This window comes from Pan paniscus, chromosome 4 (assembly GCF_029289425.2).
Source record: "Pan paniscus chromosome 4, NHGRI_mPanPan1-v2.0_pri, whole genome shotgun sequence".
NCBI lineage: Eukaryota > Metazoa > Chordata > Mammalia > Primates > Hominidae > Pan > Pan paniscus.
The window spans coordinates 57,745,994-57,764,497 of NC_073253.2; the positions used below are offsets into that span (position 1 = coordinate 57,745,994).

The 18,504-nt window shown below is 41.5% G+C and overlaps 1 protein-coding gene across 1 annotated transcript in view; it reads left to right on the plus strand.

Annotated features, from left to right (window-relative positions):
- ANKRD55 (ankyrin repeat domain 55) overlaps nt 1-18,504 on the plus strand; it is a 134,010-nt gene that overhangs the window by 46,358 nt on the left and 69,148 nt on the right. The window contains exons 3-5 of the mRNA XM_003827381.5: nt 3,575-3,697; nt 11,691-11,821; nt 17,145-17,254. Of these exons, the coding sequence (XP_003827429.2) occupies nt 3,575-3,697; nt 11,691-11,821; nt 17,145-17,254 (364 nt within the window). The remainder of the gene's footprint in view (nt 1-3,574; nt 3,698-11,690; nt 11,822-17,144; nt 17,255-18,504) is intronic.

The following is an 18,504-nucleotide window of genomic DNA, read 5'->3' on the forward strand; positions in this document are numbered from 1 at the left end:
TTAGTCAGCCTAGGAAATCCAGCTGGTCCTGTCTTTCAATATGTTACTCTACCTTTAGCTCTATTAAATACTATCTAATTAGATTTCTGGCAAGATATTTTGGGGATCATAATTCTATCAGGCAATGCATTCATTGTTTCTCTCAGCTGTATGTGGTCCACAGTGTGATGAATGTGTCTTGCATATTTTATTGCACTCAGTGATGAATGGATTGTGAATACATTTATGTCTGTTATATAGGCACATTATATAACATATGAACAGGCTGCTAAACACAGAGCTCCTCAGCCCACCTCCAGGATCTTCCTCCTGAAGTGATATCACCAGCATCTTTGGATGTGGTCACACAACCAGATACCAGCTCCATCTTTGTCCTGTTTCTGGGCCCTATTTCTTGTTCCCAAATATACTGTGAGAAATCTTAACAAAATGTCTAGAGTCCTGGGAAGGTTCCTAATGGGGACTAATGTTCTGTGCAATGTATGGACTTTTTGTCTAATCATCATCAACAAGAGACTATTTTCTCTACATGTCCCAGATTTCTAATGCTTTCTAAACGCACCAAAAAAAATTTTTTTAAGTAGCAGTAGTCACAGCAAATATATACACTATTATATGCCAGGCCTTGTTCTAAAAGCACACAGAATTAAATATTAACTCATTTTTTTCCTCACAACAAACTTATAAGAGAGGTAGGTAGTTATCCTAATTATCATCATTATTACCTTCATTTTAAAGACAAAGAAACTGGCCAGGAACAGTGGCTTACACCTATAAATCACAGCACTTTGGGAAGCCAACATGGGAGGATCATTAGCGACCAGCCTGGGCAACATGGCAAAACCCCATCTCTACAAAAAATACAAAAATTAGCTGGGCGTGGTGGTGCATGTCTGTAGTCCCAGCTACTCAGGAGGCTGAGATGGGTGGATCACTTGGGCCTGGGAGGTCAAGGCTGCAGTGAGCCAAGATCACGCCACTGCACTCCAGCCTGGATGACCCAACGAGACCCTATCTCAAATAAACAAACAAACAAACAAAAACAAGGAAACTAAGGCCTGGAGAGGGGACGGCCCAAATCCACACAGCTGGTCAGTGCAAGCTGATACTGAGGTTGTCCGGCTCCATAGTCCTTGCGCTCATCACAGGAGTGGCATTTGACCTGGACACCCCTCCTCTTTCACTTCTGGCCCCCAGGCAAATGTGCAAGTGAGTCTGCCTAAAACAAACAAACGAAAACAACAAAATACTACCGTGAGTAAGTTAGGGAACAACTACTCACTTTACAAAACAGTTTGTTGTCATAAGTGAATCATTTCCAATAACAAGTTCCTTTGGGGACAGACAGGTCAACCGGCTAAAAGTCACTTATGACTTCCCAGAAATACTGGGACAGAGAAACCGAGGCAAAGGGTTAGGACCACTGCCAACGAAAGATCTATTCGAACTGAAAACTAAAAAGTATCTTTGACATAATGTCCACATTAGCAGAAAAACACAACTTAAAAAAACCTTTTTCTCTTTTTTTACTTTTTTTTTTTGAGATGGAGTTTCACTCTTGTTGCCCAGGCTGGAGTGCAATGGCGCCATCTCGGCTCACCGCAACCTCCACCTCCTGGGTTCAAGCAATTCTCCTGCCCCAGCCTCCCGAGTAGCTGGAATTACAGACATGCGCCACCAGGCCCAGCTAATTTTTTGTATTTTTAGTAGAGACGGAGTTTCTCCATATTGGTTAGGCTGGTCTCAAACTCCTGATCTCAGGTGATCCACCCACCTCAGCCTCCCAAAGTGCTGCGATTACAGGCGTGAGCCACCACACCTGAACAGTGGCTATGCTTGGGGGCAGAAGAGGCGTGCATGGGAGGAACTGTGTGAGTCGATCAACACAGCCTCTCCCTGGAGGCCTCCTCTTGAGCAGAACTCACCTCCCAGTCCTCCCCGTTCTCCACTTGACCCACAGTTCTTTTGTTGTTGTTGTTTTGTTTTGAGACAGAGTCTCGCTCTGTCGCCCAGGCTAGAGTGCAGTGGTGCAATCTCGGCTCACTGCACCCTCTGCCTCCCGGGTTCAAGCAATTATCCTGCCTCAGCCTCCCAAGTAGCTGGGATTACAGGCACATGCCACCACACCTGGCTTATTTTTTTGTATTTTTAGTAGAGACTGGGTTTCTCCACATTGGCCAGGCTGGTCTTGAACTTCTGACCTCAAGTGATCCGCCCGCCTCGGCCTCGCACAGTGCTGGGATTACAGGCATGAGCCACTGCACCCGGCCCCACTTGACCCATAGTTCTGTTGTCGCCTTTCTTTTTTTTTTTTTAAGACAAGGTCTCACTCTGTTGTCCAGGCTGGAGTATAGTGGCACAATCATAGCTCACTGCTTGAACTCTGGGGCTCAAGCAATCCTCCTGCCTCAGCCTCCTGAGTACCTGGGACTACAGGTACCCACCACAATGCCCAGCTAATTTTTAAATTTTTTGTAGAGAGAGGGTCTCACTGTGTTGCCCAGGCTGATCTCGAACTCCTGGGCTCAAGCCATCCTCCCACCTTAGCCTCCCAAAGTGCTGAGATTACAGACCTGAGCCATCATGCCTGGCCTGATGTTGCCTTTGACCATGCTATTAGTTGGTTCAGTCGTGCACAAGGCATAATGCAGGTGGCTACCAAATTCAAAGGAGTTGCCTACAGTTCTGTTTCTTCTGGGAATGCCCTCTCATGAAATCTCAGGTGGTTGAAATGAAGAGACTTTCATGAAGGGACAGCTTGCAGAGATGAAGCAGGGCTGAAAGAATGAACTAGGGATGCTAAAGCTCCACAGACTAACATCAGTGGGAAGCCAATCCCATCCTTACAGCTAAGAAGGATGGGAGGGGACCATTTTATCAGGGAACCCAGAGAGACTGACTCTACAGAGGAAGAGACTGGCTCTGCCAAGAAAGAGCCTCCTGTTGGGAGAGAAGTGGCTCCTGCCGAACACTGCACTAGGGGAAGGCAGGAAGAAATGTCCCATCTCTCTCTTCTCCCCATCAGGCTCCTGCCCGTGCCTCTCATGGGCAAGCAAGAGGGTGAGGGAGCCTGGGTGGAGCACTCGGCAAGGGTCAGTCCTCAGGGTACAGAATAGGGTGGGAAAGGCTGCCTCACCCTCCACATCTGGAGAACGGAGAATGGAGAGCACAATGTCTCTTTGAAAGGTAGTAAACTGAGTTATTGGGAGGACAAGGAACATGTTCCAGATCAAAAAGGGCAATGCAGAACCAAGATGAGGGCCCCTCTTCCCACTTTCCTCTCTGGGCTCCCTGGCTTCAAGAAGCCTGAATGCCTGGAAATAATCAGAAAATCTCAAATGACATCCAATCCCTCAGGTTCCTTTCCAATACACAGCGGTGTTACAAATGGCATGAGTGATCCACCTTTCTTCAGAAGTGGTGAGGGAGTGTGTAGTCAGGATGACCCAGACTTCTGCCTGGATTCACTTGAGAAGTTTTAATGAATCACTTGTGTGGGTGACGACTTGGGTATTGTTATTCTTTCAGTGAACTGGCTCCACACACTAACATTGTGTCTGTTTGATGCATGAAGGTGACTCATCTGAGGAAGTTGACCTGACCATGGTTTATCAAGCAGCCTCTAATGGAGATGTCAATGCTCTGACTGCAGTGATTCGGGAAGACCCTTCTATCCTAGAATGCTGTGACAGTGAAGGTGAGATATGTATGCATTTTGAATCCAGAATGTTCTGCTCTATTTTTTTAGAGATGGCCTTCAGACATGAGCAATGTTAATAAATGTATATCTGACCAGCCATTTTGATACTGTGGCTATGTGCAGGTACCACATCACCTCTTATAATGAAGTCATCAGTTTGAGTTTGTTTTCAATATCTTTGTATGAATGACCAAAATAGATAGGTCAAGTAGTTAGGAAAGGGTAAGGAAAGAGCAGGCTACTTTTGGTAGCAATGGATATTGAGAAAATGTAACTGTAAAAGGCAAAGAGCAAGGATTTCTGCTTCTGGGAAGTTGGAGTAGATGCATTTCTTTTGTATTATTTCTGCTAAATGCAACTAAAAACCCTGGACATTATATATAAACATAAAAAGACTCTGGAAGATGGAGATAAAATGACAGATGAGCTGAGATCTTCTGACTCAAGGAATGACATGGTGTAAGTGCCCAGGGTTTTCTTCTTGCCTTGTCTCTCCCAGAGCTGATGCTGAAGAAGCTGGCAACCCAGAAATGTCAACAGGCACAGACCAAACAGCAAGAAAAACAACAAAAGCCTTCACTCTCTGGCAAAAGGACCAGGAAAGAAACAGCCTAGAAAGACAGAACATTTTTTAGACAATAAGTCCCTACTCCAGCCAAACACCACAAAAAGCCATGGGGTTCCAGCCCCACTCATTCCAGCAAAGACTGAGTAGGAAACCTGGATTTCTAATACCACCTTGCAATAATGAGGTGGCACCCGTTTACTTCCCCTTTATAGCAGTGCCCATGGAAGCCAGCTAAAATAAAAGGTTTAAGATCAAGAATCTCATAATATAATACCCCAAATGTCCAAGTTTCAATCAAAAATTATTTGTCATACCAAGAAACAGGAAGATCCCAAACTGAATAAAAAAATAATCAACAGATGCCAATGAAAGAGATGTTAGAATTATCTCACAAAGATTTTTAAATAACCGTGACAAAAATGCTTCAATGAGCAATTGAAAACATGCTTAAAACTAAAGAAAAAAATAGAAAGTCTCAGCAAAGAAATAAAAGACATAAGGAAAAACCACATGAGAATTTTTAAAAATCAAAAATACAATCATCACAATGTTAAAACTCAGTGAATAAGCTCAGCAGCAGAATGAGGATGCAAAGGAAAGAATTAATGAACTTGAAAACAGAACAGTAAGAAATAGCCAATAAGAAATAGGTAATCTGAAGAGCCCTATAATTAGGAAATTGACTTCATAATTTTAAAATCCCCCCCAAAAAAGATATCTTCAGGACTAGATTATTTCACCAGAGATTTGTGATCCTCCCACCTTGGCCTCCCAAAGTGCTAAGATTATAGATATGAGCCACTTCACCTGGCAGATTTCTACAAACTTTTAAAGAATAACCAGCATCGATTCCACATAATCTCTTCAAAAAAAAAGAGATGAGAAAACACGTTTCAGTTATGTTTATGAGCTAGTATTACTTCACTATCAAAACTAAAGACGATGTAAAAAAAAAAAAAGCCTATAGGCCAGTGGTCTTCATGAATGTAGATATAAAAATCCTTAACCAAATATTAGCAAATAGAATTCAGTCATATACGGAAATAGGCTGGACATGGTGGCTCACGCCTATAATCCCAACACTTCGGGAGGCCGAGGCAAGCAGATCACTTGAGATCAGGACTTGAGGTCAAGACCGGCCTGGCCAACACGGTGAAACCCCGTCTCTACTAAAAATACAAAAATTAGCTGGGTACGGTGGCATGCTCCTGTAATCCTAGCTACTGGGGAGGCTGAGGCAAGAGAATTGCTTGAACCGGGAGGCGGAGGTTGCAGTGAGCCGAGATCGCACTACTGCACTTCAGCCTGGGTGACAGAGCGAGACTCTATCTCAAAACAAAAACAAAAAGAATCATACACCATGACCAAGTAGAGTTTGTTTTAGGGATGTTAGGGCTGTAAAACTGGTTCAATATTTGAAAGTCAATGTAATCCACTGAATTAACCAACTAAGGCAGAAAAATCACATGTTCATATCAATTAATACAAAAAAAGCTTTAGACAAAATTTAACACATATTAATAATAAAAATCTCAGAAAAACAGGAATAGAGGAGAGCTTCTTCAACATAAGGAAGAGTATCAACAACAACAAAAACAACTCTAGAGCTAAGGTTTTACTTAATGGTGAAAGTTTAAGTGCTTTGCCCCTAAGACCTGGAACAAGGTGTGAATGTCCACTCTCACCACTCCAATTCAGCATAGTTTAATATGAGTGCAAAAGGGCAAGAAAAAGAAATAAAAAGCAGACATCTTTTATTTTTTACCCAGACTGGAGTGCAGTGGTGCAATCTCGGCTCACTGCAACCTCCACATACCGGGTTCAAGCAATTCTGCCTCAGACTCCTGAGTAACTGGGATTACAGGTGCTTGCCACTGCTCCCAGCTAATTTGTGTATTTTTAGTAGAGACAGGTTTCACCGTGTTGCCCAGGCTCTTCTCAAACTTCTGACCTCTCAGGTGATCCTCCCACCTTGGCCTCCCAAAGTGCTGGGATTACAGGTGTGAGCCATTGGCCGGGCCAAAAGCATACATCTTGAAAAGGAAAAAAGAAAACTATTACTTTTTGCACAATTTGATTGTCTTCATAGTAACTCCTAAGGAACCTACCAACATACTCCTACAACTAAGTGAGTTCAGCAAGGTCACAGGGTACAAGACATAGATTTTATTTTTGTATACAAACAATGAACATGCAGACATCAAAATTTTAAACTATAATACCATTTAAAATCACTCAATAAAAAGAAACATTTAGGTGCAAATACAATAAAATACGTACAGAACTTGTATGTTGAAAACTATAAAGTGCTAATTAAATAAATCAAAGATCTTAATAAATGGAAAGGCATACCATGTTTGTGGACTAGAAGGCTCAACATCGTAAACATGCAGTGCTCTTCAAATTTGTATACAGATCTAGCACAAATTCTGAAGAGACATCTTGGCATGAGATGGAGACCACAATTTCTACCAAACCCCAGCAAGATTTTTTGCGTATATAGACAAGATTAGCTAAAATGTGTATAGAAATACAAAGGAACTAGGATAGTTAAAACAATTTTGAAAAAGAATAAAGAGGAAGGAATCAGTATACCCAATTTCAACTACATTCAAGCTACATGCTATAGTTCGAATGTGTTCCCTCAAATTTCATGTGTTGGGAACCTGGTCCACAATGCAGTATTGTTGAGAGGTGGAACCTTTGGGAGATTATTGGGATTAATCCACTCATGGGTCATTGTGGGAGTGGGTTAGTAATCACGGGAGTGGGTCTGTTATAAAAGCTAGTTTGGTCATCTCTCATGAGCTCCCTTGCCATGTGATACCCTGTACCACCTCAGGACTCTGCAGAGAGTTCCCACCACCAAAAAGGCCCTCACCCAATATGGCCCCTCAACCTTGGACATCCCAGCCTCCAGAACTGAAAGAAATAAAATTCTTCTCTTTATAAATTACCCAGTCTCGTGTATTCATTTACAGCAACAGAAAACAGACTAAGACAGTACAAAAATCAAAACTAGCTAGGTTAATCCATCTAGAGTATTCAAAGTTATGCCTGATACATAATAAACACTCAATAAATACAAGCTATTATTGTTGCTTTTGGAATTTCATAACCTTACTGTAATTACTTTGCACCACCCAGGACAAGACAATGAGTCTCGACGTGGCTAAGTTTCTTAGCCAAAGTTTCATAGCTAATAAAATAGTTGGAACTGGAACCCAAATATTCTGTGTCCTTGGTTAGTGCTGTTTCTGCTCCTTATCTTGTAGTGCAGATGTCTTAAAGTTCTTGAACACTTTACCATGTGGCAAAGTGGATCATTTAAGGACGCAAGATGCTGAGGCTACCTTCCTGCACACCTTACCTAACCAAGTTGCTCCACCCTTTATTTTGCAGAATTTAACAATTTTGACAATTTGCAATCTTTTCCTTGGATTTTTTTAAAGGAAAAAAGTTACAGAGCAGTTGAAGGCCCTTTTTATTCTTTTCTGATTCCACCCCTTTTCCCTACATTCCTCTAAAATAACTAACCGCTATTCTGAAGCTGGTGTATATCTTTCCTTTTTCTGTTTTTGTGCTTGAACTATTTTTCCTGGGTTTATAGCAATCTGTTGTTATTTTGATTTATAAAATTTACATAAATAATAGTGTGTATCTTTGCAATTGGCTTTCTTCACTCAAAATTATGTCTTTAAGATTTATTCAAGTGGATCTGGATTAATTTAACTCAGACATTTTAATTGCTCTATGACACTTCTTTGCATAAATATAATTTATGTATTTCTCTATTAATGTTCATTTATGCCATTTCTTGTTAGTTTAGTTCTTCATTATCATCTTTGATTATATCTCTTTGTTCATCAATGTGAAATTTTCTTTATGAAATAAACTTGGAAGTGGAATTACAGGGTTATAAGGTATAAGCACCTATGATTTTATTAAATGTTGCCACATTTATCCCCAAAAATGGTTGTCCCAACTTATACTTTAACCAACAGTGTGTAAGAGTTTCCCAAATCTTTGACAACACCTGGCATTTCAGATGTTTTATAATTGCTAATCCAATATGTATGAAGTGGTTTCTCAATGTCATTTCTCAATGTCATTTCTCAATGACATTGAGAAATATAGAAATATGTATTCCCTAATTATTTGAGAGATTTATAATCTTTCATACATTTATTGACTTGTGTCTGCTGTCTCTCAAATTGCTCCTACATTGTTTATTTCTCTCTGATTGAATTGTTGATGTTATTTATTTAGTTAAGCTCATAATTTTTTCTTGGTTTTATGAATTAAAATAACCTCCCAATCTGTAGCTGGCCTTTTCATTTCATTTATGGGATCTTATGTAATACAGAAAATTTTAATTTGAATATAATTGAATTTAATAAAATGTTTTCTTTATAGTTTGCAGTTTTTATGTCTTCTTCAGTAAGGCCTTACTAGTCTTAATGTTATAAAATATATTCGTCTATATATTTTGTAAGTTGTTAAATTTTGCTTTTCATATTTGTGTCTAATCCATTTGGAAAGTATTTATGTATGATGTGAATTTTAGATCTAATTTTAACATATCCCTTTTGTATAGCCAGTTTGTCAGCACCATTTATTGAATACCTTTTTTTTTCCTACTGATTTGTGATGTCACTTTGGTCATATATTGAGTTCCTCCATAGGTCTAAGTATTTCCTGGACTGTTTCTTCTGTTCTGTTGATATATTTATTGTTTTAACTACCATGGCTGTATAATCTTGTTGGTTCAAAAAGCAATAATCCTCTTTCATTCTACTGTAAAATTGTCTTGAAAATTTTTTTGGCACTTTAAACTTCCAGATAAATTTTAGGATTTTTTTCAAGTTTCACAACGGCTTTGTTGAGTTTTTATTAGACTTGCAATGAATGTATAGGTTCATTTTCAGGAAATTGATAGCTCTATTATATTGAGTCTTTTCCTTCATAAACATAGTATCTTCCCATGTTTAGTTCTTTTATGTCACCCAGTAAGTTTTATACTTCTTATCCACATAAGTCTTGCTCTTCTTCGGTTAGATTTATTCCTAAGTACCGTATTTTTGTTGTTGTTGCTATTGTTTTTTGTTACTTTTCCTATTGCTTTTGTTTAAGGAAGACCTTTTCTTTTATATATGAATTTTACATACAGGAACAATGCTGTACTGTCTTTTTTTTTTATTTTGAGGTTTTTTTTTTTTTCTATTTTCTACAAGGACAAATGTACCAACTTAAAATAAATTTTGGAACCCCATTTGGAGATAAATCTGTCATTCCTCCCTAAACCTCAGTTAGAGACACCTCAGGAAAATTATTTAAACTTAAGAAATATTTGGGCCAGATGCAGTGGCTCACGCCGGTAATCCCTGTATGTTGAGACATTGACGTGGAAGGATTGCTTGAGCCTAGAAGGTCAAGGCTGCAGGGAGCCATGATCACACCACTGCACTCCAGCCTGGGCAACAGAGCAAGATGCTGTCTCAAAAAAAAAAAAAGAAAGAAAAGATTTGTTCAGTAATCATTTGGTTATGCATTTCAGAATTGCTGTTTAATATCTTCCCGGTACCAGGTACAGTGGTTGGTACTGAGGATTCAGTGATGAGCATGAGAGATGTGGTTCCTTCCACTTTGAATTTATAGCTTAGAAGAGACAAATTTTAAACACGTGATTATGCTCAATCAATACATAATTGTAAAATATTAAAAGAATTACTAGAGAAAAATGAAGGATGATGAAAAATTATAACATGGACACCCAGTTCACAATGGAGGGTCAGGAAGGTGTTCCCTGAAGAAATTTATATGGAAGCTAGGCTCTCAAGATAGATGTAAATTAGCCAGACATAGCATGTAATTTTATGAAAACAATATCTAGGGATTCTGTTTTTGTTTCTTTGTGTGTGTGTGTTTTTTGAAATGGAGTCTCACTCTGTCACCCAGGCTGGAGTGCAGTGGCACAATCTCAGCTCACTGCAACCTCCACCTCCCGGGTTCAAGCAATTCTCCTGCCTCAGCCTCCTGAGTAGCTGGGATCATAGGTGCGTGCCACCATGCCCGGCTAATTTTTTTTGAATTTTTAGACAGGGTTTCACCATGTTGGCCAGGCTGTTCTCGAACTCCTGGCCTCAAGAGATCTGCCCACCTCTGCCTCCCAAAGTGCTGGGATTACAGGCAGGAGCCACCACACCTGGCCTATCTAGGGATTCTTTAGCTTTACTTACTGAGCATTTCAGATTCACAGATTGCTTCAATAATTGCCTTTTGCAGCATGTCCTTTTTTTCTCTCAGTAGTTATAATTACCACTTGTTGACAGGAAGAAAGGAAGGGAGGAAGGGAAAGGAAGGAAATTTTGCAACTATTTTAAGACATAGCACTTCATTGCTGCTTTTTCCCAGTACAGATGACTGAAAGAGTTTCAGAAGGAAAAAAATTGGAGAGAAATTGAGTTGCCGACTGCAACTCAATTTCTGGTGTCCTAGGGACTGCACTGCAAAGCTCATCACTCCCTCCTGGCAATGTTCAAATTCAAATATTAAAGAAAACTTTGGCAAAAGGGACACTTAGAAGTTAAGACTCAGCCACAACTCTGAACTCGGTGTTCTTTCAGTGAAAACAGAAATCTTGGAATTTACCCTTTCTCGGGGATTTCTCTGGGTCAGAGCTTGCAGTTCATCTGGAGAAGAATCACAATCTCCAGTCCAAAGACATCTACACAAGTCTCGACTGGGCAGGGAGTGAATCTGAGGTTTGAGTTCTTCACCTGAAGGAATAAGAAGCACCTGGATCCTGCTTCATGAGGCTGGCTTGTTCCAACAGCCCTGCAAAGTTCATCAAAATGTGTAATTTCATCTCTATTTTTATTCAGGAAGAAAACGCATAAAAAACTAAATGCCTTGACCTATATTGATTCTGAAAACAGAGAAGCATTTCAGTACAGGTGGCCACTTTTTCAGCAAGAATTTGTGCAATCCAAGGCTGGGTACTGTTGCTGCCCCTTAACACCTGCCACCCCCAGTAAAAGTGTGCTGAACCCATCTGCCTAGATAGAGCGGCTTTCCAAAGGCACTCCTAGATTCTACATGGTTCAAGCCAAGTCAGGATAAATCTGCCTGTTATGTCTTAAATTATGCTGATCCCTGACACAGTCATAAGCAATTTTTATCATCTACCCAAAATGTTTTACTCAGCCAATTATTGCAAAATTGCAGAAGATTGAAAAGAGCCAGTAAAAAAAATACATAGTTTATAGAGATGTAGCAACAATAGCTTCATCTCCCTTCAGTCCCATACAAACAGCTGGGTTTGTACTGCAAACAGCAAAATAAATGAACAGGCCAATAAAGCCTGCTCATCAGTTTCATGGGTCACACATGTTTAAAGGCTGTTGAAATGTCTCATTCCAGGATGCACGCCCTTGATGCATGCGGTTTCTGGACGTCAAGTGGACACAGTGAAGCTGCTGTTGAAGATGGGAGCCAATATTAACATGCAGGATGCTTATGGCCGCACAAGTTTATGCCTGGCCACCTACCTGGTACTGACTTGTGCCTGTCACAGGGTCTAAGGAGCAGGGTAGGCGAAGGGTGTCATTATGGGGTCCCAGTTGCAAAGGAGCATTCTTGGATCTATGCAGCTGGCTAAAGGAGCTGGAACTTGAAGCTTTACTCCAATCATCTTCAACGTTTTTATCCCCACTTAGAGTTGGTTTCATGAATTTGGGCCATTTTGGATCTTCCTAACAATCCTCTAAGATAGAGGTGATATGGCCATTAGGGAAACATTCTTTTCTATCTTAATGGCATCAGAATTTCTCTTGGGATATTTCTGGACACACTTGGTGCTTCTAAAAACAATCTCCCTAAATAACCCCTACAGGGTGGGAATACTGTGAAGATCCAGTTAACATCTGTGGGGTAGAATTGGTTGAGTAGAAGCTTGAGGCTAAGGAATGTGGAGAATGAGAACTGGGGAAGGTGGTGGGAGGGACTGGAAGATAGAGAACAGGGGAGACAAAGCAGGCTCTTAAAGGGACAACGCCAAGCAGAGGACTCAGCCCACAATCAGGGCTCAATTTAACAACTGTGTCATAATACTAGTCCTCACCGGTAGAGATTTCAGTTCAGCATTTCCCAACATTAGAGCAAGCCTGGTTAAGCCTTACTGAAAATCCTCAAGACCCTCTCCTCTCAAACTCTTCCTGCAATCCTTTTGGGAGGTCCTAGGGGTGCCTTGAGTCCATGTCAAACAAGTCCTAACCACCACATGGAGGTCATCCTTTTTCTTCCTCTCCAGAGAGGTACCCAGAAATCTTCACTATGACCACCATTGCTACCAGTGCAGCTTCTTGCATTTGCTATGGCTTGCATTTGCTATTGCTGCCCACTGATGGTGGTGAATTCACTCTGGACCAGCCCCATTGAGGGTGTCCTGCTGAATTAAATCACTTCCCTTTCCCAAACACCACCCCTTTCTGCCATGACCTATCATAGATTGCAATGAAGCATTGCCCAAGTCTCACAGAGATTTCCTTTAGAGCCTACTTTTTCATTTTCTATTTGTGCTCTCTCTCTAGAACTCACATGCAAATCTGGGAAGAAATTTTCAAACTGTGGTCCACAGATCTTTTGTGTCAATATCCCTTGGGGTGCTTGTTTCAAATGCAAATGCCAGGCTGGTCTGATGGTAGAGGGTTATCAGAACTTATTCACATTAGTGTCAAATGCAGGTACCAGGGGTATACCCTAGACCTTCTGAGTCAGATACTCTGTGAGCAGGACTGGGGTAATTGGTGTTGGGGGAGTCTGCATGTTAAACAAACCTCCCTGGCAATTTTTTTTTTTTTTTTTTGGAGACAGAGTCTCACTCTGTCACCAGGCTGGAGTGCAGTGGTGCGACCTCAGCTCACTGCAGACTCTGCCTCCCAGGTTCAAGCAATTCTCCTGCCATAGCCTCCCAGGTAGCTGGGACTACAGGCATGCACCACCACACCCAGCTAATTTTTGTATTTTTGGTAGAGACAGGGTTTCACCATGTTGGCCAGGATGGTCTCGATCTCTTGACCTCATGATCTGCCCACCTCAGCCTCCCAGGCGATTTTTAAAAACTTGCCCGTCAAGTTTAAAAGCCACTGGTCTGTGCATATTAGCCGAAGTCCCATATCTCAGACAGACATATGGCTGTCCTCCTAGCCCCCTCCCTTCTAGCACATGCCTTAAGAACTGCTCTTGCTATGGACTTTTCCAGTGTCTGAGCTGAAGAAAAGAGAAAACTGGGATAAGGGGGTAGAGGAAGGGCATAGAAGGGGTTTCTAAAGTTGACTGCCACTAGCAAATAGAATGTAGTGAAAGCAAACTGTCCCCCTTTCAAAGTTCAAAAATTCAAAATTTTACATTTCTTTGACTAGAGAGCTGTGCAAGGGACTGGGAAGAAGTACTCGTCTACATCACGGTGAATAATGGTGGACACCCTTGCAGCCTGGAAAGCTGACACCTTTGCAGACAACTCTTTCTAGGAATATATTCTAAGGGCTGCATGAGGAGAATCTGCCAGCAGGACACCATGTGGTGCCACCTTTTTAACTCTGCCCCCATCTCCCTGTGGCTCCCCAAGGCAGGACCCTCCATTGTTCTGCTGAGGCTCACGGGAAGCGGTTGTCCTGGGGACTGCACGGTGAAGCTTATCCCTCCCTCCTGGCAATGTTCAAATTCAAGAATTAAAGAAAAATTTCGCAAACGGGACACTTAGAAGTTAAGTCTCAGCCACAACTCTGAACTCAGTGTACAAAAAACCTTACCACAGATGTGTCAAACTCAAATAAAATATGTAGAGTTGAGGCCAGGCACGGTGGCTCACGCCTGTAATCCCGCTACTTTGGGAGGCCAAGAGGCTAGAGGATCACCTGAGGTTGGGAGTTTGAGACCAGCCTGACCAACATGGAGAAACCCTGTCTCTACTAAAAATACAAAATTAGTCGGGCGTGGTGGCGCATGCCTGTAATTCCAGGTACTCGGGAGGCTGAGGCAGGAGAATCACCTGAACCCAGGAGGAGGCGGAAGTTGTGGTGAGCCAAGATATATATATATATATATATAGAGAGAGAGAGAGAGAGAGAGAGAGAGAGGCGAATCTCTACATTTAACATATTATTTGATATATAAGAATTGGAGCCCGGCATGGTGGCTCACGCCTGTAATCCCAGCACTTTGGGAGGCCGAGGCACGTGGATCACCTGAGGTCAGGAGTTCCTGACCAGCCTGGGCAACATGGTGAAACCCCGTCTCTACCAAAAATACAAAATGTAGCCAGGCGTGGTGGCGCATGCATGTAGTCCCAGCTACTTGGGAAGCTGAGGCAGGAGAATCACTTGAACCCAGGAGGTGGAGGCTGCAGTGAGCCGAGATCGTGCCACTGTACTCCAGCCTGGGCGACAGAGTGAGACCCTGACTCAAAAAACAAGAAAAAAAACAATTGCAATTCGGGGCATACACACAGACCAGGTGGTCCTCGATATGTCCAAAGAATGAAGAGGAAGTTGTAGGTTTTATTAGAAGGAGAAATGTTACATATTGTTTTTCCAGAAAGTTCATTGGCACTAGTCGAGTTTTGGGGAGCTGGCAAGCTCTGACTGGTGAGTGACCATGGTGGGTAAAATTTGTCTTTGAGTTGCAGCAGGTTTTTCAGAAGCCATTAGATAAAACTAGTTACTACAGGCAGTTTCAGCAGCCAGGCTCACAGCTAATTGCATTTTGGGAGCAATGTTATGTGCCCTGCCTGCTTTTTTTCCCTGACTTCTCAACTCTGGTTTAGTAGTTGGATACAACAAGAAGGACCCAATTCAAATGATCAGATTTCACAGGTGTGTGACGTTGGTTAGGCAAATCACTGTATCTCTTTGTGCTTTCTCCTTCATTTGTAACATGTAATAAAAAAAAAATGCCCATCACAGCTGACAATTAACACTTGGGGAATCAGCCAGCACATAGTAGGTATCAAACTCATTTGTTGGTTCTTAATAGTGACTGACCAAGGGTTTCAGATAGTATATTCAATGGTTTTCTTCTTTTTATCTTCAGGAAAAAAAAAATCAGAAAACCATTGACACACACAGAGTTCCAGGAAATGTTGCAATATGATTTTTAAAAGTGTTTCAAACTTTCCCCCACCAAAAGATCTGCTTTTCGAAAACTGTAAATCTTTGGCAACTCTGAAATTTGCCCAGCATGCCTTTCTTTTGGGTCTCTGAGTCTCATTTCTTTTAATCTGAGAACTTGATGATTTAGACATTAACAACTAGAAACAGATTTAATGCATCAGTAAACTATGACTCAAGACTGGAAATGCCAGAAAAATACTTGCTTCTGCTTAAGACTTAGATATTAATGGTCAATTCTACAAAATCGTATTCAATATTTATACTCTGAATTTTGATGCATTTTTGTTGATTTTCCTTCCAGACTTTTCAAAACCAAAAGGTTCTTTTCTTATCATTATCTTCCTTCTTCTCCATGCATTTATTAACATTTTTATTATTTTTTTTTTTCTTGAGACAGAGTCTCGTTCTGTCGCCCAGGTTGGAGTGCAGTGGCGCGATCTCAGCTCACTGCCAGCTCTGCCTCCCGGGTTCACGCCATTGTCCTGCCTCAGCCTCCCGAGTAGCTGGGACTACAGGCACCCGCCACCACTCCCAGCTAATTTTTTGTATTTTTGGTAGAGACGGGGTTTCAACCGTGTTAGCCAGGATGGTCTCGATCTCCTGACCTTGTGATCCACCCACCTCAGCCTCCCAAAGTGCTGGGATTACAGGCGTGAGCCACCCTGCCCAGACAACATTTTGATTTTTATTGCTTTCAGTATAAGGAGGAAAAATCTTCAGTCATCTTTCTCATTTTACTGGATAATTTTGAGGTTTACCTAGACGCGAATGTAGGAAGGTGGGAAGCCTGCTTCTGAACAAAATAGAGGGTTATCCTATTATTCTTCATAATAATAATTTCATCTATTTTTAAGTATACTTATAATTGGGCAAATAACCCAAGCCATTCTGGATGAACGTAGGAGACATCCTCTTTAGCATGCGAGCCAAACTTGGTTATCAATAGGTATGGGTCAGTTAAAGTAGCATGGGAGGGACGGCTAGCCTGAAGTTATACCTGCCCTTTGAAATGGGAAAGACAATGAGAAGATGACCCAGCAGTAAATGTTGACCGAGGAGGAGACAAGCATGAGATGTGGCCATATCAGGTCTCAATCTAGACAACTGTAGACAGCAGGTTTCAGCAGTTCACATAAAGTTTCTTGAGGACTTTACAGGTGGATAAAACATAGCAATGGGAAACCTTTGGAAGGTGCTGGTGATGCCTTATATTTAGGAATTCAAGCTTTCAGCATCAGAAAGATCAGTCAACAAGGTGGCAGGGTCCCAGCCATTGCAGTGGAGCTCAGGTTAGACTGCTAGGCACTGGGAGGGGGACTGACCTGAATAAGCAAGGTGCTGTCCTTGTGGTTACTAGAAAAGGAGCTTGCAATAGAAGACCAAGGCCCATTTATCATGTGTCTGAGCTTACACATGTAATACCAGTGAGTGGCCCTAGAAATGGGGAGGGGGAGATGGAGAGATTCTAAGGTCAGTCTGCATCTAAAGGGGAAAGGTCCTCTCATAAACCTGGGAATCTCTACTTCAAGACCTTCGGCCATCTGTTGAGGCATCTAAGATGGAGTTGTGGTTCTTAACCACTTCAAGTCAAATAAAATATGTTTTTAACCAAACCAGAGAAAGGGAAAAAAATCTAGAGAAAGTTTGTTGGACCATGTTACGTGAGCTTCTGTTATATAATGATGTGGTTGCTCTTGTATTTCAGGGCTGGCTTGAAGGCTGTGTGAGTCTACTCAGAAACGGTGCCAAGCACAATATCCCAGATAAAAATGGCCGCCTGCCACTGCATGCTGCCACTGCTGAGCCCAATGTGAGGTAAGTGGCCAGGTTTACATGATGCTCAAGTTGGGAGTGACTCAACTTGTATGAGAAGGTCATCTAATCCATCCCTCTGTGGCTGATAAAAAAGAAAAAGAAAACCATCTTTTTTTATTTTTTGAAGTTGCAGCAGATAGGACCACAACAAAGTATTCTAAAATAATTTCAAACTCTCTCCTCCTACTTCGATAAAAGTTTTGTCTCCTAATCTTTAAGAAGACATGCTGTTTGTCATCATCAGAATTCATATATTCACTCATTCCATTAATCAGTCAGTCAATTATGCATTCAACAACTTTTTTTCGAGCACATGTTATGGACCAAGGACTGTTCTAGTCCTTTGAAATTCTACAGTAAATAAAACAGAATCTCTGATGTCACAGAGCTTATATTCTAGTGAAGCTCTTAAGCATACCAGTTAACAAATAAATAAGATCATTTCTAATAGTGATGAGGGCTATGAAGAAAATTAAATAGGGCAAAAGAGCAGTGACTGGGCAGAAAGGTTAATGTCTAAACCCAGGGCCATGCCAGCCTCTAGTTGCTGGGAGGAGGCAAAGGAGTCAGCAGCAGGGAGATCGGGGGATTAGAAGGAAACCAGAAGTGTGTGCTCCTAGAAGCCCTGTGAAGAAATACACTGAAGTAAATTGGATGATCAAGAAGGCCACCTTTTTGTAAGATAACTGAGCAATGAAGGAAAAGGTTTTGTCCATACCAAGGGTAGCTTCTCCATTCCTCTGTGTCTACATGGCCTCGGTCCCCATTCTTTAGAAAGCCCCTCAGAGCAGTTGCTAACAGCATTTCTACTGTGGAATCAGTAACATGGTGGACCCTTTCTGCTGTGCAGAACATGCCTCTGACAGGAATTGAGCATTTCCAAGCCTAGGTCATAGGCCAGCAGCACAAGGAGTGTATTCTATATACTTCACCCTCTCAACTCTGTGTCCAGAACTAAAACCTGAAGCTCTGTCTGGGTTGAGGAGCCCAAGGCCATAATCTTCCAGGCTGAGGAATAACAAGATTTCTTTACTTCAATCTCTTTTACAGTAAAATAAAAGGTCCTGGGAAATTCCAGGACTATTCCCAAGGCTTGACTCTTATTATATTGGACTATGTCCAGAAATAACAGAAAACTAGGATTTACCCAAAGCCCAACAAAACAAGGATGTTTAGAAAAGGAACAGCAAACCCAGACAGTTAACAATCAATAGACATCGTGAGGGGATGACTCCCTCTTGATGAATTAG